The sequence below is a fragment of the Candoia aspera genome, chromosome 2 (genome assembly GCF_035149785.1).
Source record: "Candoia aspera isolate rCanAsp1 chromosome 2, rCanAsp1.hap2, whole genome shotgun sequence".
In the NCBI taxonomy this organism is placed as follows: Eukaryota; Metazoa; Chordata; class Lepidosauria; order Squamata; family Boidae; genus Candoia; species Candoia aspera.
Genome location: NC_086154.1, coordinates 74,411,789 through 74,437,957, shown reverse-complemented (window position 1 = coordinate 74,437,957; position 26,169 = coordinate 74,411,789). Strand labels below are relative to the sequence as shown.

Here is a 26,169-nt window from a genome sequence, read left to right as displayed (position 1 = left end):
TATAATTTTTGGGAAGGCTTACTGTGTTACAGTCTCATCCATATGAACCTTCTCTAATAAAATGTACAGTTAGAAATACTTTTATAATATGTTATCACTGCTTTATACCAGGCTGTAATTGTAGGGCCTATGCATGAATGGTTTGTCAGTACAAGGATCTGGGCATAAACACATACCCACAGATGGCTATAACAAGTACAATCATTCGCTAACTTTTCCTAAAAATCATTTCCATAACAAATGTTATGCCACTTGAGCAGCCTTCAAATCTAGGCGTTTGGCAGGAGCTGTATGTGAAACATATGGATAAACAAACACCCACCACCAGCAAAAGCAGAGAAGGATGCATAATACAAAATCTTTTAAATACAGAATGAAGAATACTTCAGCAAGGGGGAAAAAGTAAAGAAGTGCCAGATACCTCATAAAAACAGGAGAAAAGACCCTAATTTGTAGACCTGTTACACAGAAAACATTACCCATGATTTGGATGATCAACAGCTGAGTAAAATTGAGAATCTCTTCAATATGCTAGTATAATAGCCTAGGTCAAAATATGTTTACATTATACAGTGACTTAAAAGTGTGAAACTTGGCAGTGGGCAGTTGAAGGGGAAGCTGAACATCACAGCACAGAAAATAAATCTGCTATGGGTTTTGAGTTTGTGAGTTCATTTTTTTCCCGACAATTATTAATGTACATTTTGAGCCTGAATTTATTGAGGAGAACTTGTACGTATGTAAATATTTGTCAGTATTATTTTCATCACGGGAGACTGGAATGCTAAGGTGGGCAGTCAAATGACACCTGGAATTACAGGTAAGCATGGCCTGGGAGAACAAAACGAAGCAGGACATAGGCTGATAGCATTTTGCCAAGACAACTCACTCTGCATAACAAACACTCTCTTCCAACAACCTAAGAGACGGCTTTATACATGGACTTCACCAGATGGACAACACCGAAATCAGATTGACTACAGCCTTTGCAGCCAAAGGTGGCGGACATCTATACAGTTGGTAAAAACAAGGCCTGGTGACTGTAGTTCAGTTCACGAACCTCTTCTTGCACAATTTAGGATCAGACTCAAGAGATTAGGGAAGACCCACAGATCAGCTAGATATGAGCTCACTAATATTCCTAAGGAATATGCAGTGGAGGTGAAGAATAGATTTAAGGGACTGGGCTTAGTAGATAGGATCCTGGAAGAACTATGGACAGAAGTTTGCAACATTGTTCAGGAGGCAGCAACAAAATACATCCCAAAGAAAGAGAAAACCAAGAAGGCAAAATGGCTGTCTGCTGAGACACTAGAAGCAGCCCAAGAAAGAAGGAAAGCAAAAGGCAACAGTGATAGGGGCAGATATGCCCAATTAAATGCAAAATTCCAGAGGAATTATTTTTAAACAAGCAATGCGCGAAAGTGGAAGAAGACAATAGAATAGGAAGGACAAGAGACCTCTTCCAGAAAATTAGAAACATCGGAGGTAAATTCCAGGCCAAAATGGGTATGATCAAAAACAAAGATGGCAAGGACCTAACAGAAGAAAAAGAGATCAAGAAAAAGTGGCAAGAATATACAGAAGACCTGTATAGGAAGGATAACAATATCGGGGATAGCTTTGACGGTGTGGTCAGTGAACTAGAGTCAGACATCGTGAAGAGTGAGGTTGAGTGGGCCTTAAGAAGCATTGCTAATAACAAGGCAGCAGGAGACAATGGTATCCCAGCTGAATTGTTCAAAATCTTGCGAGATGATCCTGTAAAGGCAATACATGCTATATGCCAGCAAATTTGGAAAACACAAGAATGGCCATCAGATTGGAAAAAATCAACTTATATCCCCATACCAAAAAAGGGAAACACTAAAGACTGTTCAAACTATCGAACAGTGGCACTCATTTCACATGCCAGTAAGGTAATGCTCAAGATCCTGCAAGGTAGACTTCAGCAGTTCATGGAGCGAGAATTGCCAGATGTACAAGCTGGGTTTAGAAAAGGCAGAAGAACTAGGGACCAAATTGCCAATAGTAAGAACAGTACGTTCTGAACAGTGGTCAGTAAGAACAGACCACGGAACAATGGACTGGTTTAAGATTGGGAAAGGAGTACGGCAGGGCAGTATACTCTCACCCTACCTATTCAACTTGTACGCAGAACACATCATGCTATGTGCTGGGCTTGAGGAATCCAAGACTGGAGTTAAAATCGCTGGAAGAAACATTAACAATCTCAGATATGCAGATGATACCACTTTGATGGCTGAAAGCGAAGAGGAACTGAGGAGCCTTATGATGAAGGTGAAAGAAGAAAGTGCAAAAGCTGGCCTGCAGCTAAACCTCAAAAAAACCAAGATTATGGCAACCAGCTTGATTGATAACTGGCAAATAGAGGGAGAAAACATAGAGGCAGTGAAAGACTTTGTATTTCTAGGTGCAAAGATTACTGCAGATGCTGACTGCAGTCAGGAAATCAGAAGACGTTTAATCCTTGGGAGAAGAGCAATGACAAATCTCGATAAAATAGTTAAGAGCAGAGACATCACACTGACAACAAAGGTCCGCATAGTTAAAGCAATGGTGTTCCCTGTAGTAACATATGGCTGCGAGAGCTGGACCATAAGGAAGGGTGAGCAAAGGAAGATCAATGCTTTTGAACTGTGGTGTTGGAGGAAAATTCTGAGAGTGCCTTGGACTGCAAGAAGATCAAACCAGTCCATCCTCCAGGAAATAAAGCCAGACTGCTCACTTGAGGGAATGATATTAAAGGCAAAACTGAAATACTTTGGCCACATAATGAGAAGACAGGACACCCTGGAGAAGATGCTGATGCTAGGGAGAGTGGAGGGCAAAAGGAAGAGGGGCCGACCAAGGGCAAGATGGATGGATGATATTCTAGAGGTGACGGACTCATCCCTGGGGGAGCTGGAGGTGGTGATGATTGACAGGAAGCTCCGGCGTGGGCTGATCCATGAAGTCACGAAGGGTGGGAAGCGACTGAATGAATAAACAACGAAAATATTTGTCACGGTCCAATCACAACGGCTTCAGAACAGCAGTCCAACATGTGCTTGAACATCTCACTGAAACCTCTCACTGTACTGTATTGGAGAAGGTTGAATAAATGTTGAGTACATTGGCCACAGCCTTTTATGAAACTATATTATATTGGAACATTTAATAATCCAAATGAGAATTATCCACTAATAATCCAAACATTTGGATAATCCAGATGACCTTATCTACTAATTATTATCCTTGTGACTTAATGAAAAAATGTATTTATTTGATTTGTACCTGTTACAGTCAAAAGAGACTTTCATCACTTTACATACACTGGTAAAAATAACACTAAAATATCCACAATATAAATGCAAAAACAGCCAACAAATAAACATAATAACACATTAACAATTATAAGCAATCAAATAACAGTCAATACCAATGGCTCCAACTCCTCCTGTCAAAGCCTCTCCAAAATAGTTTAGTTTTTAATACTTTATGGAAAGCCATAAGTGTGGTGGTTGATCACATCTCTAGAGAGAGGCTATTCCAACCATAGATGCACCAACAGAAGAGAAGCACTGATGAGCCTCTTTCCCCACATCATGTAATTGAGGGTCTATAAGTAATTCTCCTAAGACGTCCCAACTGGGTGGATTGAAACTGACTGGAGAAGGAGGTCTCTAAGCCCTCTGGTGCCAAGCCATGTTGGGTTTCAAAAGCCAAAATTATCATTTTGAACTCCACTTGGACATTAATAGGGGGTAAATGCAGGGCCCAGAGAACAAGCGCAGTATGTTTGTGTTGGCAAGTACCCACCAAATGGGCCATAATTCTGGACCTATTGAGGCTTCTGGATGTTCTTCAAAGGCAGGCCCATGTAAAGTGCTTTGCAATTGTTCAGGTATGTACTGATGAAGGCATGAATTACCATCACAAGGTCCTCATGTAGGACCACAACTGGTGCACCAACTGGACCTGGGCAAAGCTTCCCAGCTATATCATCTACCTTCCCATCCAGCAGTAGCTGTGAGTGCAAGAGAACTCCCCAAGTCACAGACCTGCTGTTCTAGGGGCAATACATTCTGTCAAGAGATAACATGGAGATGTTGAGGAACCTTGATGAATACAAGTAACTCTGTCTTGCTTGGGTTCAAATTCAGCTTGTTTCATCCCACCCAGACCCTCACAGCATTAAGACATTACATCAAGATATTGACTGCATCTCATGAAAGGCCCAGGATAGTGATGTACAGCTGGGTTACATACTGATGATATCACACCCTGAACTGAGGGATGACCTCCCTCAGTGATTTCATGTAAATGTTAAAAAACAAGTGATAAAGGAATAGATCCTGCAGTACCCCACAAATAAGGAACAGTTTAACTGGTTGCTCTTCCCTCCCTCCAATGTAAATACCCACAGATGTTTTAATTTTTTTCTTGTAAATCACTGAGTGTCATGAGATTATGGCAAGTTATGAGTTCAACCATAAATAAATAAGTAACCCCAACACTGGCCACGAAAAGTCAAGACTTCTTTGGCAATGTGCTATGCTAACCCATCACAACAGCCAAGCTGGCCCTAAACAAAGTTGTTGGATGACAGGCCACACAGGCCAATAAGGGAGGTGATGTAATGATACTTTGCCTCCCATATCACCATCATGTAGACTCAGACTTGAGCATGTAGCCAGGCTCAGTCAGATTCATTTTTCATTTTACTCCACTGGAACTCCAGGTGTTACCTCTTCTGGTTCATCTCCTTGAGATCCTCAGTAAACCAAGATGCCGACGGGGATCAACCTCCACTCATACTGTTCCAGCTTTCAATTACCCACCCTACAAATTGTAATGGTATGTGGGAATGACCTTGGAAGACAGGAGGAAGAGCTACAGACATGGTCAGACAAGCAGTAGCTGAGTCCACAGAAGGAATGGGAGTGTGGCAAATGTCTCAGAAGGGATCCTCCCTAATTTATTAGACTGTAAAGGTAAGGAGGGAAGAGATGTTCCTTGAGACTTGCAAAATTCTGTTAATGTAATCTTACAAGAGAGCTAGTACTTCTGGGTGTGCATCTTGCCTCAACTACCTCAAAAGGCTGACACAAACCAACAGAGTATTGGCAAGGGCATGACCTTCCACTATTACATCAAAACCCTAGAATCCCCATCCCCGCATTGTTCCCTTCTCTGTTAATGGGGATATCCTCAGGCTACTTCACTTCACACTCCAGGAAACCAGTTCAAATCTGTTCTGCTCTGCCTCCAGTCCTGTTAAGCACCTAACTCCAGCACTTAGAGAACAAGAAGGGTCTAAAAAGTGTTGGCAGCCTTCACCCCTCACTACTTCCCTCTTCCTAACCTGGCTCATAGGAAAATGTCATCCAGGATAACACAATTCATGCTGTTCCTCTACTCCAACCACTGCAGTCTTAATTCAGTCCCAAGAAAACTTGCATTCCATTCCACTTCCCCTTCCAGTCATAGGGAACCCTGAGAAACTAGGATCCCTCACACAAAGGGCCGTAACTCTGGAGATCTCTGCTCTCTCCTACTGTCCTGACCCTGTTAGCCACACTGCTAACAATGGCAGCCACCAGGCTATCTGGGAGACTTCCAACTGCTCTGGATATAGTTCAGCCTGGCAGTGCATTAATTCCAGCTCCTGTTTTCATCTCCTATTGTTATTACCTTAATGTTGCCACAAAGTGCTACTCCTAATGTTTCTACAACAAGATTAAATAAGAAAGGGGATAGTGGGCAGCCCTGCTTAGTACCTCCTGAGATTTCCTAATATTTTTGCTTGAAAAATAAAAATCAGATTGAAATTTTGTTGATTTCTGAAATATCCAGCTTTTTCCCCCTTTCTAATATTTACTCCTGTTCTATTATATTGTATTCATACATTCTATGTTCTTCTTCTGAATGTAATACATTTATCATTTGTGTAGTTTTCTTTTTGATCCTATTCATTTGGTTTATACATTTGCCTGTTATTACTGCCTTTATGGTGCCCCATCTTGTTGTTTGCTCCACACAATTTTTATTTTAAAAGTTTATCAAAACTTGATCAGATGTTTCACTTGTAGGTTATAATGCAATCTGGAATTAAAATGCCAAAAATGAGTAAATGGGAGCTTTCTAAGTTATATCCGATAATAACTGGGGCATGATCTGGAATTCAGATTGGTGCAGTTTCTGCTCAAACCAATCAATTAACATGTTTTTGAAGCTCCCATATACTCTATCCTTAAATTAGACTGATACCTACCTGAGTAATATGTAAATCCTTTTGTTGAAGGATTCATAGTACCCACAAAATAAAAAAATGAGCACATACATTTGCATTAATGTCTGCAATTTTTTAGATACTAAAAGTTGCCCTTTATTTTTATGAAAAGCTGTTTTATCCCCAGGTGTACCTGCCTCGGTATTTAAATCATTCCCCAGAGTCAGATTTTCCCAGCCAAATTTATTCAAGACTTTTATTACCTTTGCATATATCCAGTTTGATTCTGATTTGGTGCATCACACATGCCAAAGTTACAGTTTTATTATCTGCATTGTAAAAAAGAGCTTCTCTTCCCTATCTTTCTGAATCTTTTCTCCTTTAAAGTTTGTATTAGCTTTAAATAAAATGGCGGCCCTTCTTGGCTTAGTAACTGAACAAAAAGTTTTCTGAAATATTTGTCCCTAATCCTTTCTCACTTAACTCGTTCCCTGTAGTATAACCATATGTGGGTTAAAGGATTTTAAATACTGGCTAATTTTAGCTCTTTTTATCAGTTCCTCCAACCTGCTGAGATACAGAGATACTACCATGCATTGTTTACCCATTTCCATATCATGCTTCTGCTGTTCCCGTGTTGCTTAACAAAAGTACGATGTATAAGAAAATACATTTGCAAACTGGAACAGTAAAAGCTCTGGGACTTATTTTCTGATCAACCTGGGTTTTTTTTTTCCCTATTCCACCTTGACCACATTTCCCAAGTCATTCAACCACGCCATTTTAACCTGGCTAGCCCTCTCAGACCATGCATACGGAATTCCTATCAATTCATAACATCTTATTCAGAGGATAAAATAAATCCTCCATTTGATCTAAGGGTGCAATGTTGGGTTCAAGTCTCCCCCTTTCCAACCAATCTATATTAACTTTTACAAATTTATTACTGTAGCCATTCCCCTTATTTTTTTCCCTTTAACTCCTAACTAATATTAAACACTTCTATATCAGTATTCCTACACTTCCTTAACTACACATGGTCCTTTCATCTTCTCTTCTTAAAGAGTTACACCAGTCCTCTCGATGTCCAAGGTCATCCTCTGTTAGTCTTGCAAGGAGCATTCCTCAGCTCTGTTCAGACACGGTTCATCTCATGAAGAGTTGAGACAGACTCCCTTCCTTGTAGTTTAAATATGATTAATTTAAAAGGGAACCCTCATTTGTACTGTATTCCACTTTTTGATAATTGTTCAGTAAGGTGATTAAATGCTTTCCTTCTCCATAACATAGCAGGACTAATATCTTTTTAAAAAAATAACAACTTTATCTCAGTTTATCTCATTGAGCTCATGAATTCTTTGCTCAATTTTGACTCTCACACAAGCCTTTCGAATCTTATTATGACATTTCTTGGCTTTTGCAAGGTGAGCCTAGGAGAATAAACTCTATGGGCACATTCTGCATCTTTGTTTGAAAGCTGCAAGTCCATCATAAGGTCATTAACCCTGAAGATAAAATATCCAATTAAATCGGTCTTTTCTACACTCTTTCTGATACATTTAACTTTTACATGATTTCTTCTGTTCCAATACTGGGCACCTGCCAAGTCTAATCTAATATCTATAGTGTCTTTCTGAACTTTTCCAATATCAAGCTCATTTTTCATAGCAGCATGTGCCTTACTACTCTACTCTTACTCCTACTAATATTAGTAGTATATTTCTACTTTGAGAGCTGAAGAGAAGGTAGACTGTATGTATCATTCTGGTAGATTGATCATTAGATGCTATGGAGATATGCCTTCCTTTTTCTCTCTGTGCTTTGATGTTCCCAATTATATAATGGATGAAACCAATTATATAATGCCTCCTAGTGGTCAATAGTAAATAACAACTTATAAAACTACAACATACAAGTGCACACACCCCTCGGCAGGGAGGTCTCAAGATCTCTAGTATGAAGCCCAGCAATAATAATGACAAAATGTATAACCATAAGCCTTCTAGTCTGAGAGCATACAGAGAAAAAGAAAGGCATATCTCCATAGCATAAAATAGAGGCTACCTGTGCCTGATGAGTCCCAATACAGGATGAAACCAGTCATAGGGTGCCTCCTTGAGGTCATCAAGAAATATAACAGATGGATCATTCATTAAAAATTGGAGTTCCATTATTAATTGGAGTTTTTGGGAACAGACTGCAATCTTAAAGAGAAGTTGTATATTTTTTCAGGTTCATATTTGAATTCTTTAAGAACCTTCCAATGGATACGGTTTGGACCTAGGCAATTATTTATTTTTCTTAAGTAGATCCTCTTTTCATAGATTTTTTTTTTAAATGTTCAAACAACTATAATGTGTGTGTGTAAGTAAGAGAGGCAGATAGGTACCTTTATTACTATAAAAGCTATCAAAGTTCAAAAGTTTAACCAAAGGACAGTAAAGTAGTAATAAGGCATCAGAATAGTTAAGGCAACAGAAAATTATGCCCTATGACTGTCAAGGAGACTATCAGTTGCCCTGGAGATAATGCCATACAAAATCTTCAAAGCATCCCGATTTTATACAGCAACAGAGAAAAAGGAACAAAGTTCCCTGATTTCCTGTTTACTAAAAACATCCATTCAGTTTCCCCAGCCTTGGACTGAAAAAAGGAAGAATGATGTTGTTAGGTGAAGATGTTTCCTATTTGAATTGCTTCACCAGATGTTGTTAATAGGATCCTGACTTTTGAAACCATCATATAACAAAGAAAGCAACACTTGGAGGCAACATTTACATTTCAGTGGAGATACTTTTGTAATGCATAGTTGGGATAAAACTATCAAGTGAATTGAATTAAATTAAAACCATATTTTCATGATTCCTAATTTTTACAGCAGAATCAGTCATATATAATGAATGACTGTTGTAGGTATGCCAAAATTATCAGATGATCACTGAGGATCATGCAAATTGGACTTCATGGGGCTAATAATTGTACACTAGATATTTCTGTTGCTTTAACAGCACCAGGTAATAGGTAGCCAAGATTGCTGAATAAATGTTTAACCATATCACATTATGACTGATATAAACTGGACTCTGTCAGATTATTTCTTAACATAAACAGCTCCATTTGTGTAATGGGCCGATCTAAGAATGCTGTTACACTACAAATGCATATGGGGACAGGTGTTTAAATGGTTTATCTTACTGAAATAAATTCCAGCCTACCTAATGTAATTACAGTCTGCCAGGAAGTATCTGAAATTCCCCTCCACTCCAGGTTTTAATGTTTAATGATATTCAGATCTTTAATGTTGTGGTCAAATCCTGTTTGCAAAAAGGTAATATTTCTCTGTCTCTTCATGACATAGTTATGCACTGACTAATCTAGTCATTCCCACTGCAACTGCTAATCTGCAAAGAATGATTGCGTGTGAAACCTGTCATAAAAGGTTGTGGAAACCATTGCAATGTCTCTCTAATACTCCAAGATCTGTCTCTGTGGTGACTAACACAGCACATATTTATCCATCTGTTCCATGTCTGGGAGAAGCTGAGGTCAGCTTTCTCAGAGGGAAATCATCTGGACTGTTCAGATTGCCTTTAGCAAAAAAAATCCCTTGTTTAATTTCCTTTATGGTATTCTTATATTTAAATCTTTAACTATTAAGAGGAGAAATTAAACTTACATGGGAATCCACATAGAAATGAGTGGAGAAGAGCAAAGAATAATTCTTTTCCTTTGCCTCAGGCCACAATTCTTTTCTTCTGTAATGAATCAAATGTTGGATGGGTTATGGATTGAGCTCCCCCTTAATCTTATCCCTCCCAGCACAACTCAAAACAGTTCTTGCAGCAGTGAAGGCAAGGTAATGTTAGATCCTGAACTTAAAAGGAGCCTCCTTTGATGATCATGAGCTTGACTTCAGTTGTGAAATTCACAACTAACGTTTTCCTCATTTCTTCTCTCCCAATACATTTCCCTATTTGATAACTGCCATATGTTCGAGCAAAAGAAATAGAGGAAAAAGTTAGGTAACAGACTGGTACAGAAGGAAAGGTTCAGGAAGAACACACAAGCAAAAAATGTTCCTACAGGCCAAAACCTCTGTGGATTTTGGTGAACTCATACAGGTTATAGCATAGCAAAGAGTAATTAAATACTGAAGGGATTCAATGATATATAACTTTGGGTCCATCTCCTATGACTGAGAGTGATGGTAAAATAATTCTCTGCAATTAAAAGGTAGAAATGCCAGTTGCAAAACTGCATCCAGTGGTATATGAGGAGCATGATGAAAATGTTACTAAGTTGTGCAGGCGTGCTTAATGCTCTGTACCATCCTCTGAATTTACAAATTGCTAGCAATGCTTCAGAAGGATTTAGATTAATTCCACCCATTCTGGAAGATCCTCATTTTTAAGAGGATAACTCCAGAATCTTTCTGGCTCAGTCTTAATTTAAAACCAGATCTGATTGGACCTATTTCATATTTCTAAACTCTACTATGGTATAAACAAACACCTGTATGTGGCATATGAATGTGACCAAAAAAGAGCACCACATTATTAAGATACACTTTTCAATGAACTGACCTTACATATGTGGTAAGACCAGGTGTGCTTCATTGCAATGTGTGAAATGGTCCAGAGTTTGAGGCACATAGCTGTCTATTCTGAGAGTAACTGAGAGATACAACAGTCAAATTGTTCCTTTACCTGAAAAAGGAATGTTCTCATTTCTTAGAAAAACATGCCAATGGAAGTAACATTTCATGAAGACTGAACTTTTATACCAAGAGTTCAACATTGGGCTTACTCCACAGAAGAGAGATGTAAGGCTGCACAGTTAGGGTAGTAAAGAGGTAGCCACTGGCTGCACGAAAGTTTGTGTAAAGGCACAGGAAGTTATTTCAGCTGATGCAAAGGCATCATAATTTCATGCTGTTAAAAGGCACACTGTCACAAGATTTATGAAAATTGAATATGGTAGTATCTCAGTAGGATTAAATGTAAAAGAACAGATGAAGGACCCATTCTGAAATGCACATTTTTTTGGAAAGATTCACACTGAATGAAAATAAAAAGGGCAAAATTGTTTTCTTCTTTTTAATAGTTGATCTACTTTACTTTAAAAAATTGTACTAACACTAATAGGACCCCCCTACCCCTCACCCATTCTCTTATATATAAACTATATTCGTCTTGTCTATTTGTCTGTTTGTTTTACATTATAGTTTTATAATGTAATATGCCAATATTTGGCAATTATATTGAAATAAACATTAAAAAATAACAGAAAAAATATGTAAAAGGAGACCAATACATGTAATACCATTCCATCACAGACCAGGCGCTTATAATTTATCCAGTGAAGCTGTTAAAGCTGTTAAAAGGAGTATCTTTATCTGAGAAAATTAAGAGGTCTTAGAAAATCAAAAGATTTTCTTCTCCATTTCTCTGAAGCAAAGCTCACTTCTCAGAAAGAAGTGAGAAGAAAGTGAAGAGAATGTCATCCCCAAATCTGGTCTTTAGCCAGAGTGAAATGGATTTAGGAAATCAAATTCATCACAGTGTTAGTTGGCAATTTCTTGGTTAAGCACTGTGCCCAAGAAGAAGATGCTAAAAATCAGCCAGTAATTATCCTGCATTTCTGGATTAAGGTTAAATTTCTCCAGTAAGAACCTGACTGCTACCTCTTTCTCAAGGAGCAAAATATAACCGCCTTGACTCAGCCGGCTATTCTCTCCTTGACCATTTCCACATCGGTGATTTGCAGCATCATCCAGCTCTCACTGTGCTAACATGTCAGACATGAAGATAGGCTTTGTATCACCATAACTGTGGCTTAGTTACCCTCTATCCTGCTGTAAATAACTAGTGGGGAAATAGCTGTTCTTAGATGTCACAAGCTAAGATGGAGAAAAACCAAACATGAAAGCAGCTGAAGGTCCGTGTCGGCATCCTCAGGCCTTAGCACCCTCCCCCCAGTAATTCTAAACACTTCTCTCAATATGCCCATTAATGGAACTGCACTACGAAGTACCCATCAGGTTAGATGTAAGTAATTTTATTTTCAAAGGATCTTGCAGACTGGTTACAGCGAGCCATCAAAGTCATAATGCATTACCATTCAGGATCAGAATACAGTATATATTACTTGTTCACTAACTGCAGTAGCTCTCTGTTGGAATAGGCTCAATAATAAAAGCTCTCTTGCATCTGACAGGATTCAGCGCTAGCACTACATTTCCGCTGTCATCCTGATTGCATTCTTGCCCTCAGTTCCAAGAGGCAAATTTGCTTCTGCCAAAGACTGGAAGGTGCTTGAGAATGATTGTGTCAATTGCCTAGATCAACTCAATGTCTCATAAGGATGGAAGCATCAACCATGCCAACTGAAAAAGTCCCCAGAGTTCTCTGGAAATTATTAGGATTATCAACATTTGGGAGTGGAAAAATTTAATAGGACCCCACCCTTGAAGAGGAAATAATACCCAAAATCTAAATATTAACAGGAAGAGATGTAACAATGGAAAAGGTACAGGTAGTCTTTGTTTAGCGACTGCCTTGTTTAGTGACTGTTTGCAGTTACAACAGTGATGAAAAAGTAACTTTGCAACCAATCCTTGCATTTACAACCTTTGCTGGTCTGTAAAGCAAAGGAAAACTGAAGTAACATCATAAGCACATTCACAGTTTCACTTAGAGACTGCTTTGCTTAACAACCAAGTTGCTGATCCCCATTGTGGTTGCTAAGTGAGGACTGCCTGTACAGATGCTAACACCCCAGTTCTTTTTCCAATCATCTTCCTGCCCAACTGAAAAAATGTATCCATGGTATCCGGGAAGTCCTGACCCACTTTGAACAGCCACAGGAGGTCCCACAGAATCAGTTTTGAGACTCCTGGCTACCAAACCTTAGTCCATATCCATTGGTTCAAGTAGGAAGCTTGCTCAGCAGAGGGGTACACGGTGTGTGATCAGAATTCCTAACCTGTCCCAACCTCCAACACAGGATATGATCACTCAGTAGTGGCACTCTGGCTGAGAGGAAGTCTGCAGAGGCAAGTTGAAATTTACCCACCACAGCAATAGCTCTCTACCCACATTTTGGAAGTGTGCTGAAGAAAATAACAAATACTTTGACAACTGGGTAAGACTACCTTCTCACTTTTTTCTTATTATACATGCCAGATTGGCCCCCTCTCCCCCCACTGCACCAAATTTATCAATATTATCTTGGACTGATCAGGCAATTAGGAGTCCTTTCCACAAAACCAAAAAAAAAAAGGGACTAGTAAACTAGACACCATTCAGGAATAAAATACAGAAAAGGGAACAAGCATAAGGCATGTGTTCCTGCTTCTTCCTTTCATGTTGACCTTCTAATGCTGATCTTCCCCACTCACTGTCTGTTGCTGCACTGTGGTCACATCCACACAGAGCTTTGTCATCCTCTGTTCTTATCAGGAGCTGGCAGGAGATGATATGGTCCTAAATCTTGCTGCCCTCAGAGCACACACCATGCATCTGGAATAGGTCTGTGCTGCTCTGCTGTCCATACAGCTTTTATATACAAGTTTTTTACAGGCTATAATAATGGTTCCCTCAGCTGAAATACCACTTCTGCCCAATGTGACACACAACATGTTCTCCAATTGGCATGGACAACCCTCTAGCTATTCCATGCAGTGCATTTTTTCCCTCTTGTGCCACCAATTGATTGAACTTTTTTGAACTTTTGAACTACGGGTCAAGTGGTTGACTGTTTAATGAATCTACCACTAGGTGTCAGCAAAGAGCTGGGGGATTGTATCTAATGGTCATTCAGTTTTGCACAACTGTGGATAAGTGTTGTTGAAGAGCTGGAATTTGAGAATGGGATTCAGTTGTGAGGAGCAATGTGGGAGCTGTAAGCTACACTAAGAGTATGAAGTGAAGAGTGGAAGTGAGGAGCCAAGGCAGGGTACAGAAATACAATAGATTCAACTAAACTTCCAAACTACATGGGTTTACCCAGGCACTGGCTTCCCACTGAAAAAGAAAACAAACCACAGTTCTGGTCTCCCTCTCAGCCATTAAGAGGATTAAGCGATGTGAGGTCAGGGACTGGGTGGAAGGGGATAGCCCCAGAGGAAACCAGCAGAACCAGAGCCACAAATTTGCCAACATGGAATGTGACATGTGAGACATCTCCCCAGTGGGCAACAATGTGTCCTATATTGCTTGAATGCAACATCTGGAGGTGGGAAAGGAGGGAAAACACTACTTCCAGTGGAGCACCTAAAGCCACCATTAAGCAGGCAGGCAGTGAGATGCAGGAGGTAGCATGTGGATGTGTCCTTGGAAATAGACTACTGTCCTCAGGTCAGGGCAAAAAAGCTGTATGGATTTGCCCTATATCTCAAGCATACTGTATATTAATTCTACAATCAGCCTCTCCAGAAATATCTGTACTCCAAAAGCCTTAGATTTTCTGGCCAGATGTTACCCAACTACATCATAGGATCCTCTGGTCAGCCAAGATGATCCAGCTGTTGCTGAAACAGCTACAGCTTCAGCATAGTGATGGAGAAGAGCAGCCACAGCAGATATACAAATCTCCCTTTCTCATCACCTTAGGGCCAAATCATTCCATTCTTCCATGGAGAATTTTTATCTCCATTATTTACAGCATTTGACTGCTGATAGTTTTAAATATGGGGTTCAGTTACTCCATTCCAGAATTTATGAGTGGGAAGCGTTCAGTGAACGCTTCTGCAAGCTAAAGCTAACTAAACAAAACCAACATAAAACCCGTTTCTGGCACTTAATTTCCTCAGCTGTTGCTAAGCCAAGGTATTTTCCTAACACATGAACCATGCTCAGATTGGCTTGCATTTTTCTAAAGGGCACTGGGAATAGGGATATGAAATCACAAAAACTACATGTCTGTAGATGGAAGAGGGAGAATGGGTTTTTCTGAACTCACATCTTTAATTGATTATCATTCTGTTCTGTTTCTCTAACACTGCTCCATACAAAACATCTGACAAAGTTGAAGCTGAGAGCTATTTGTTTCTTTCATGAACTTAACAGAGGGAGATAGGACTTGCTTTTATAAACATTCTAGATAGTTGAATATGAATGGTTTGGTTTCTATCACTATTTACTGATTTAATAGCTGAAGGAACACCTAGCATTAACAAGAAACGGACAGCAAAGAGAGAGTTAACGTTTGGGTTGGGCAACTGTGCCTAAAGCATGTTTGTTGTTTATTGTACTATGGAATCCTGTTCAAAACAAAAGAGTCCCCTTATTGCTCTGAAGAGATGGTGGCCTCCCTATCAAGGCAACAGGACCATTTTTAGCAATAATATGCTTTCTGATTACTGTCTGTGATAGAAAGCTTACATAATATTACAGCCTCTGTGTGTATTTTCTTTTAAGAATAAAATGGTCCGAGTGAAACTCATTTGATTTCACTTGTAAAAAGGTACATCAAGTAATAGTACTGGTAATAGCCAACAGAGATAAGAATGGAAGCCTTAGAGCTGATCCTATTGTAAAAAGAATTAGTATTATTAGATTTTCATCCCACCTTTTATTCATACATACATACATACAAAACTCAAGATGGCGGACATACCTAATACTCCTGCCTCCTATTTTTCCCACAACAACAACCCTGTGAGGTGGGTTGGGCTGAGAGAGAGGGACTGTCCCAAGGTCACCCATCAGCTTTCATGCCTAAAGGAGGTCTAGAACTCACAGTCTCCTGGTTTCTAGGCCAGCACCACTATGCCAAACTGGCTCTTTCAACCTCTCTCATTCAAATTTTTTCATTCCATTGAATGGGATCCTGTTAATTAAAAAATGTTTGAAAAATCCTTTAGAAGAGCATCTCTCAATTGTATGTCCAGAACCACTACAGTATTGGCTTTTGACATTTGCCTCCCATTGGATGAGAAAGAAGTTTATAGGCAAATAGCTTGAAGATGTGAGGGAGGGAGTGTGAAAGATTATTTTTTGTTAAGAGCAATGAATTACTTTTCTTCTCCATTATCACATTGGATTGTGTTTCTTTCCATTATAATTGTCTACCTGTTCTGCTGCTGTTCTGTGACTGGGCTCTCATTTCTTCTGTGGAATATAGGACTAAGAAGTTTGAGAACTCTTGCTGCAAAACTTTTTATTTGTCAGCAAACAACTCAAATTGGTTGGTCAAAATAGCTGCTTAGACTATTTCTCACTGAAGTGGAAAGAAGCTGTGATTCATAGTATACCAAATGAAAGTTAAGTCTTACTACAGAAAGACCAGATGTCAGATAAAAAGCAAATCTAATTTAACCATTTGTCCTGACATGATAGTTTTTGGTATGCAAGGAACTATTTCATAAGGAAGATCACTCAAATCAAGGATGTCATCACCCTTCAATCCGAAATAGTATAATCCAGAAAAGAATTTATAACTTTGGTAAGAAATAGATCTTTGCCAATATATCTGATACAGAACTACAAACAAAAATAGAAACATCCTTGTTGCCATTTGCAAAAAACCTAAGGAAGTCCTTGTTTGTTACTTGTGTAGCTGAAATACCAAAGAAACCATTAGAATTAGCATACATTTTTAGTGCATGTACAAGCTTATTGCATTATATTAAACTTCAACCACCTTTTCTATTCCTTCTACTTAAAAACTATTTCAGGAAGAACTGAGTTGATAGTGCAGCATGGATCTCCATAAGGCTAAAAGCTAGTGAGGCCATAAGACCATGAAATGTACCTAAGCATTTCCAATAATTGGGTGGTAGAGACTCTGTTCTTTGAAAAAGAATAAACAATATGGGATAATGTAATTCCTGGAGACTGGTCCGATGGGGAGATGGTAGGAAGCCTCATGGTTCTTCCATCTCCAATCCACTGGACCACCAGCACCAGCTTAGTTGGTCTGTATAAAGCTCACCTGACAGCAAAATGTTTAAATATTTACTGATGGGCTCATGATTTAATATGTAAATTTGGGGGTAGAAATAGGGTTTATTAATGTCTTAAAATATCAATAAAGGTTAAAAGTCTTTAAAAAGTAAATATGTGAAGGATAGGAACACCTGCAGATAAATTGCAGCAGGTAACACATAAAAACCTGCTGAGAAACTGAAACTGAACGGGATGAAGGCACCACAAAAATCCTTATATATTCAAAAAGCCATGCAAAGATAAACAACTTTAAAACAAAACAAAACATGAAAAAGAAGGGACATCAAAAATGCAAAAAGAAGAGGCAATACTACTGCTCAGCTTATTTTGATAATATTTTTCTTAAGAATTTTGATCTAAGCCATTTTAACAAACATCAAAAAGTTCATCTGAAGGCTAATCTATCAGAGGTTTCTACAGGTTAATAATAATAAATCATTACCTTATTAATAAATTACTTTTGCTGCATAGAATGGAATTGATTAAAGTCCTTGAACACATCCCACCTTAAAATACACTTTGATTCTTGAGCACCAGCAGATGCAGAGAGCCATTTCCTGGGTAGCAATTTACCGAGGTTGCCTGAAGCCACTTGGTAAGACTTAAAAGCCAGACAGCCCTCTGAGTCTACCATGGTTTTTCTAAAGTGGCCAGGCCAGCACCAGTGAGGCATCCTAAAGCAAGATAGCATCACAGACCCTCCCATTATTTTCCCCAGGAATTGGTATTGAGAAGCACATTTTTTTTAGATAACAGAAGTGGTGTAGTGCCATCAAAACAAACAAACATGTCCATCTTCCATAAGTATGAGTACCACCTTATCAGACTGTATAGCCTTCATTCTGTAGTGGTTGAAGATGACCACCATCTGAGGACAGAGAAAGTTCCACCATTTTCGTAAATACTTTCTACCCCACATTCCCTTTTATGTGTTCTTTCCCTAACATGGAAAGGATTGGACAGCATGGACTTTCACCTGACAGGGACACAGCCGGTTATCACTCTGAAACACTCTCAGAGTGATGCATTGAAAACTGGCCACAATGATCAGGGTTTGCAGCAGCCACCTTCAAAGTGCATCACAGCAAGAGGCACCTCTTCAGAAGTGATGATTACTGTACAGAGCTCCCAGAAGGGTGACAGGCTGATTAAGAAAGCTGTGTGCTTTGCTTCAGTGAAGTGGCTGTTCCAGGCAGGAGGTCCATATCAGGAGGGTGAAAGGTCAGGGCTGGGCCCAATTCATCTTCCATTTTGCCTAATGGTAGGGCTGGCCCTGCCATCACTTCCGACTGAAAATATCATTCTATATGTCAATTGTCAGAATCTTTCTCTTAAAACGTAAGGACTATTTCATTTCCCATCAGGATTTATTCGACTCTTACATGTGAAGAATACACTGTTAGAATTGATACCTAGCAGCAGTTTGGTTCCTGAGGGTACTGTAAAAGTGTAATAGCATGGCAGGAATATATTTATTTAATAATATTTGTAGACTGCCCCAATCCTTACTGACTCTGGGTGGTAAACTTCAAAGCACAAAACATAAATCCAACCTCAATAAAAGCAACCCAGAACAAATCATAAAAATTCTTGTAGTTGACACCCAACAATCAACTCAATCATGTTGTAATAAATATAGTTTTTATATATATGCAAGGAAGGCGGGGGGAATGTGTTTGTGGGGAAAGTGTGTTCCGCAGTGTGGGGTCTTCCACGGAGAAGGCCTGTTGCCTATCCCATTTCCTGTGTACCCTCCAAGATGAGATTGGTGATCTTACCCTGGCAATTCAAATTTGTTCCTATATATTTTATTCTCTGATATTCAACAGATCCATTGTGTCTTCTTCAGCATATTTAGATTTTTGAAAAGAGCCATGATATTGTTATCTGAAGTAATAACTTTGTGCTGTACAATAGCAATAAATACATTTCCCCTCAAAAGGAAATGCTGCATTGCTATTTTCACTTTTATTAGGCTCATTACTTCCATTTATTTCTTCTTCTTGTGGATCTTAATAAACCATGAGGCTTTTTTATTAGTCTGCATGACTGCTAATGAGTGTATTTGTGAGAAAAAAAATAAAGCTTTGCTATAGAATTCAGAAGTATTTGGAATACTCTTGTTAAATTGTTTAATAAAAGGGTTGTTTTATAACCCACACAACGGGATCTTCATTTCCACTTCTGCTGCCCCCCAGTGGAGCCCCAAATTTGCTCCAGAGCTGAGGATCCTGTGGAGCAGGTTTTGAGGGCAGGGAGAAGAACAAGTCACCCCACCAGATTTCATCCTCACTTTACCTGTAGGCAATTCAATTGACAGGAATTTGGAAGAAAGCAAAAACAGGCAAGATCTACCCACTGAGTCTTTGGTGAAAGGGAAGACTCAGGAGGTGTAATGGTATGTGGGAAAGACCCTGGGAGATGGGGTAAAGAGATGCTGCCTAGGGAATGGTCAGATAAGAGACAGCATGGCCCGCAACTGGATAGTGGGCAGGGCAAGAGCCTCAGAAGGGACCCTCCCTAGTTTCTCTGGTTGTAAAGGAGACGGTGGAAGAGTTGTACTTTCAGACTTGCAAGATTCTTTTAATGTAGCTTTACAGTAGAATTAGCTTATCTGGTTTCCTGTCTGGTCTACCTGGCAAGGCTGACAGGAGGGTGAATTCAGGTCTAGCAACAGATTCCTCAAAGCCTGAATGCCAAAACCTGAGTTGCAACCTGGGGCAATGATCAAACACCCTTCCTTTAGTTCCTTTGATTTAATGCACTAATAATGGGGAAAGGCTATTCATGAAAGCAAAATGGCTGATAAAGCTGAATGGGATTTTAGATATTTTATGCATGCAAAATATGGCAAATAGGACTTTATGCATGTGTAAAGTGGTGAATGGGACTTTACACATACCAGGAAGCCAACTTTGTCCATTGCATCCAGAGTTGGTAAACTAAGGTCCATTAAATCAAAGACTTTAAAACAATTGTTCTTCCAATTCTTCTGGGAGTTCATAACATTCATTTTAGATACGATAAACTCCTAATCACCTGCATTCTATATTTTTTAGTTATTGTAATGTTTACCAGATAGACACACATTGTTAAATAAATACTTTAAGCTTCTTTTGTTTCAGTGGCGCTTAAACTCTGGTCCTTTTACCCCCTGATCTCTAAACTCTGTCTGATGGACACAGCTTCCCAAAGAGAATATTAGTCTCTCTCTCTCTCTGTCTCTCTCTCTCTTTCTCTCTTTTTCTCTCTCTTTCTCTCTTTCTACCTGAGATATGAGGTAAAGATCCTTACCTTTCCAGGAGCACACATAGTTCCATCCAGTGGAGGTCCTTTCTTTGTTTTGCAGAAATAAGGGTTATCAGGATGACTGCACCACAGCTGTTTGCAAGGATCAAAGGTGCGGAACTAGAAAAAACAGTATTTATATCATAAATTGCTTCTTGAATATTTGCATGCCAATGAATTTCTGTTGGCAATTAGAATAAATTACTGAAGACTAGCCTTGAATTTATATAAAGGACCTTTAGGGCTGATCAGAGAACAGGGTGGATGCTAGAAGGTACTTAGATCTGAAAGCGTTCTGTTGCCACACGCCTAAGGTCAATGGCGGCTTAAGTATGACATATGTATCATTATTCTGTCACGAAAATAACCATTATGCTAACTATCATTAACTTAGCCTTGTCTCCTTCCACTAAGTTCTGGTTTCTGGTGATCAAAGCTCTTCTCTCACATTGACTAAATATTTATTAAGCACTTCAAGATCTGATCTGGGTGAAAAAAAAAAGGGTTATCATCTGGATTAATCTGGCATTGACTCTTTTCTGCTGTGATTTTAAAAAGGCAATCCTCTTATTATTTCAGAAATAACTACAGTTCTGCTGTATTCCTGCTAGCAGGGTTGACGTGAAGAAGGAATGGCATTTCCACTTTTTCAGCATATTCCCTCCACTGAAGCCGGAAAGAGGAAACTAGCCTACACAGCTAGGGGGATGGTATAGATTAGGAAATGGAACGAGTACAGGAAAGCTCTGGCTCTGATCCAGTTTCAAATGGCAGAGCCCAAGGCCATCTTTCTACTCCTTTCCAAAATGTTAATTGCCACAGTTGGGAAGAATTGGTTCCAGAAACCTCTACTATGGTTGAAAAGAGGATTTCAACATTATACTTCACATTCTGAGCACAAAGTTCTATCTTCATCCTTAGAGGAGAAAACTGAAGAAGCTTGTGACTTTTGGTTACCCTTTGCAAGACTTTAAGACAGCAACTTAAATGTTGCTGTTATTTTAGTTGGGCTCTTCTTACTGAGCGGTTTATTGTTCTTGTGAATTTTGTAGTTTGTTCCCATTATCAGTTTGTTTTATGAGTTTTGTAAATGTATTATCTACCCTGAGAGAGCTGAACAGTCCAGAAAGTAATGTTTCTTATCTATCTACTTACCTACCTACCCACTCTTATCAGGATAGGAAGACACTGATGGCTTTGAGGATACAGAACATTTTACTGCTAACAGGCTTAAACTGGACATGACTATTACAATAGCTTTATAAATACTGAGAGAAGAAGAAGGAGGAGGAGGAGGAGGAGGAGGAGGAGGAGGAGGAGGAGGAGGAGAGGAAGAAGAAGATCATCAAATGGAACAAAGATTACTAATCACATCAGGATCTTCTGTTCAGAGCCAGTGGAAAATGGTGTTCATAACTTATCACCTCAGTTGTGGTTTTAATACTAACTCTCCTTGCACATAAAATTGACCACAGCATCTTTATAGAAAATACATATGGGTAGAAGAAGTGGGGAAGGGAAGGTAAATCTCTACCAAGTGCCTGAAGACTGCAGTATCTTAATTCGTTCAAAACTTCAAAACATATATTTTAAACTTATGAAACAGATTTGTCCTATGTAAATTCATAAAATTAAATATAAATTTGTTTGAAAAAATATAGTATGTCAAACAGAAATGACAGATAAGCTAATAGCAACAGCAATACTATATTGCAGTATTAAGTTCTGTTTGCTCATATTCAGAGTTGTTTTTTTTACTTCCCTAGGGGCTAAATCATGTGATTTTCATCAAAATGATGACATGTGCATCATGAGTAGTTGATGCAAGCTCCACCTTTACATACTTGAATGCAATGTTGTCGTGCAAGTATGAAAGGGATGAAGTTTATATCACAAAACACATTTCATCATTTGCTCCACCTCAATGTATGACCATGCCTGGAATGTGCCAGATTATGCAAGGATAATCTAGAAGTTGGAACAAAAGGAGCTTAAAGTCTAATATATTTCTTTAACCTCATTTTTAATATATTTTGTTCTCTACTATAAATAGTATCTGGTCATATGGTATGCTGAGCCATTTTTTGTTTAACGATTTTTAATTGAATGGACTGTAATTGGCAGGTTGTATAACATACTATGTTGTAAACCATGGAGTCACACAACATACTAGGCCAAAACCAAACAAACTACAATATAGCCTAGCATGGAATGTGAACCCAGTTACTGATACAAATGGCTGGAAATTTAAATCATTATCTAATTGTTTTTTTCCCACATGGGTACAGTGTACATGGATGAAAGGATTCCAACAAGATTTAACAAAATGGCCTATTGTACAAGCTGCTCAGTAAGAAAATCTGGAATGTTGAAAGATATTTCCTTCATCTGTTCCTCCTTATCCATTCCATTAAATTGTTAAATATTTTCACTGTATAATTTTATACTAATTTGCCCCTTGAAATCAGGCAGTAGGCAATCTTCCACAACAATTATAAACCATATTAGGCCATAGTACAGTGGTTTTTATCTAACGGGTGACCTTTCTCTAATGGATCTTTGAACCAGAAACTGGAATTAATAGTCTGATGTCAGCAGGGGAACACCACTTTAATCGAACCCTCTCCTCTTTGGGAAGAGTAAGGTAGATGCATGAGGACAATGGGTTGGAATGGCCAGTGGGGATTCTGGATCTGCAAGTGCTATTCTCAGTTCTGTTCCATAAATATATATCTGTAGACATGAATGTTCATACTGTATATCTGGCTGCAACTACCACTCACATTTTTGAGGAAGCGTAGATTTCAGCTAAGACAATGAATGTTGTACAGAGGATGAATCAAGGAGGCTGGGCTGGGAAGTTGCCCACAGAAATTTCAGATTATTACCTCAAAACTACAGAAGGCACAACAAATTACTTCTATGTTTCTTCTGTAACTAATATAACCATATATTTTATGGGGAATGCTCTTCATCTGGATGCTGCCATTCACTGAACATCAAATTAATTACATGCCAGAATTGGCAGAAGTAGTCTTTCTCCTCTCCCTCTTACAATACTGATTATTGGCTACAATTGGGTTGGGGACAAAGAAGCCCTGTTTCAGTGATTTAGGTACCACTGAGAGTCTCAAAAAACCCCTCAGCTAGAAGAAAATACTGTAGTGCTAAGCTTAAGTCATCCTAGCAAAAAACTTTGGTGGCCAGCTTTGCTTCTGGCAATCTTCCCACGGAAGACCATCTTCCTTTGCTGTTAATAACCTTTCGGGATCTGATGAACCTTACTTTTTAATTTTAGTATGCAGTTTTTATTCAGTTTCTGGGTCTTGTTACATAATGTTTTAAATTTGTGATAGTTGTTGCATTGTAGCTTCCAGTTCGTCTGTGTCCATATGTGTTTTAAATTGGGAGGTGCCTTTAATGGCCCAATTATTGTTTTGTAAATTTCTTAGGATTTTTGGGAAAGAAGGCTGGGCATAGATAAATGAAGCCTTCTGCCTCTGGAAATGTTTTAATTTATTTATTTATTTATTTATTTGATTTTTATCCCGCCTTTATTATTTTTATAAACACCTCAAGGCGGGGAACATACTCCTAATACTCCTTCCTCCTCCTATTTTCCCCACAACAACAACCCTGTGAGGTGGGTTGGGCTGTGAGAGACAGTGACTGGCCCAAGGTCACCTAGCCGGCTTTCACGCCTCAGGTGGGACTAGAACTCACAGACTCCTGGTTTCTAGCCCGGTGCCTTAACCACTAGACCAAGGATTAACATTTGCACTCTGTAAATAGCCATGATAGGGCATTGAGGGCATGCATCTCATATCCTCCTACCCAAGACAGAAGAGGAACCCTTCTGCGACCAATGCTTGCAACTCTGGGAATTAAGGCACTGTAATAAGATCCTCTTCTTTCCATAGACATTCTATTTCCAAAACCCTCTAATAAAATTGCAGCATCATAACTTTCAGCACTCCAGGTTTTTGAAAACAGGATGTTTACACAATGTTTCTGAGACACCTCAAAGTTTGATGATAGGCTTTGCTTTGTGCCCATCAGCCACTTTGCCATTCTTCTCAGGCTCCCATTTAAAGTTATTCCAGGACAGTTACAAAGGCCTTGGACAAGAGACAGTTGAATTTGATTAAATACTCACAGCTGTGCACATCATGTAGCCCAAACCAAAATCAAAGCGGCACTGTTCATTCATGGAATAGTGGAGTCCCGGCAGCTGAGGAAGGGAGGGCCAGTCATGGTCGAAGGGATCATCACGCAAACAATCGTAGGAACTGCAATGGACATAAGTGAGTATGAGTAGGCTTCAAGCATTGGAAGTTTCAGTCCATGATTGTTCCAAGCATAATCAAGGGCATGCTTTCTCAGAAATGAGTTCAGAAAGCACACTTCATATCTAGAGTACACCAAGCCCAGCATTCACTCTAGTACAGTGTTTTTCAACCATGGCCACTTTAAGATGTGTGGACTTCAACTCCCAGAATTCCTCAGCCACCATGGCTGGCTGGGGAATTCTGAGAGTTGAAGTCCAAGCATCTTAAAGTGGCCAAGGTTGAAAAACATTGCTCTAGCAGATTAGCATCTGAGACAGGACAGCATTAGGTCCACCATTATGCACTTTAATTACATGGAAACTCTCTCTATAATAAATATCCTGGGAGAATCATCTGGAAAGAAGAAGAAGAAGAATTAAAAAAGAAGTTGCTAGAAATAGAGATGAAACTATTTCCCTCCGCATAATAACTTATTATTGGCTGTTATTAGATTCATCTGTTTGGTGAAAAATAACGGACATATTAATAGAAGCATTTTCATTTAAATAAAAATGATTGCTATAATAGTTTCATTAAGTCTATAACCTTTCTTCAGTTTTTTGGTGTTATTCGCATATCTTTTTTTTTTTACATGTTGCTCACTGAAAGAGTAATATAAGAGTGAAAAAAATAAGCATAAGGACCAAAGCTTGATAAATGGAGCATATTTGATGCAGCAAAACTGTAATTATATTTCCACTTGAAAAATTATGCTAACATGTGTTATTTAAGTAACAGTTTAGTAACAATGACCAATCCAGTCATTTAACCATATCAGTTGCCAGGCTTCACAGATTACATGCCTGAGTCTTGGAGAAGCAAGCACAAAAGTGAGTGTTCTTTTGGACATCTCAACCATGGTTACATTTCTACTTTCTTCCTGAATTTTTTTCCTAGGCTTCCTTTCATTGGATGTGTAGTTCCCCCTCCCCTACTAAATAGGTAAGGGAAAGCACTCCAGGTACCTGAAAGGAGATCACAGGGGAGAAAGCTAAGACCTGTTCTCTACCATTCCAGTAGGCAAGGCACAGAAGAATGGATATAAGTTTCAAGATGGTAAATTCTGATTGAATGTTAAGAAAAATGTCATAACAATTATGAAAGCAGGCTGTAAACTCCTCTTAATTGGAAGGCTTCAAGCAGAGTTTGGACAGCCACCTCTCCAGGATGTTTTCTTCTGGATTTCTACACTGGGCAGAGGGTTGGACATAGTGGCCCAACCAGCTTCTTCCATCTTGATGAAACAAGGATTCTGTGACCACAATTCACTGGCTGAGAGGCCATAGACTTTATCTGGAGCCTTGCTGCTTTAAAGGAACACCAGGAAAACTGCTAGTCTTACAGATTTGCCAGTGAAGCTCTTCAGAAG

At 39.1% G+C, this 26,169-nt stretch overlaps 1 protein-coding gene across 3 annotated transcripts in view; it reads right to left on the bottom strand.

The window, feature by feature from the left end:
* Positions 1 to 26,169, bottom strand: part of ADAMTS2 (ADAM metallopeptidase with thrombospondin type 1 motif 2) — a 300,115-nt gene that overhangs the window by 31,705 nt on the left and 242,241 nt on the right. For all 3 annotated transcript variants that reach the window (XR_010067127.1, XM_063292232.1, XM_063292231.1), the window contains exons 9-10: positions 24,629 to 24,761; positions 20,479 to 20,592 (exon numbers count right to left, since the gene is read on the bottom strand). Coding sequence is in view for 2 of the 3 variants with exons in the window: in XM_063292232.1 (XP_063148302.1) it covers positions 20,479 to 20,592; positions 24,629 to 24,761 (247 nt within the window). In the remaining variant the exon portion in view is untranslated. The remainder of the gene's footprint in view (positions 1 to 20,478; positions 20,593 to 24,628; positions 24,762 to 26,169) is intronic.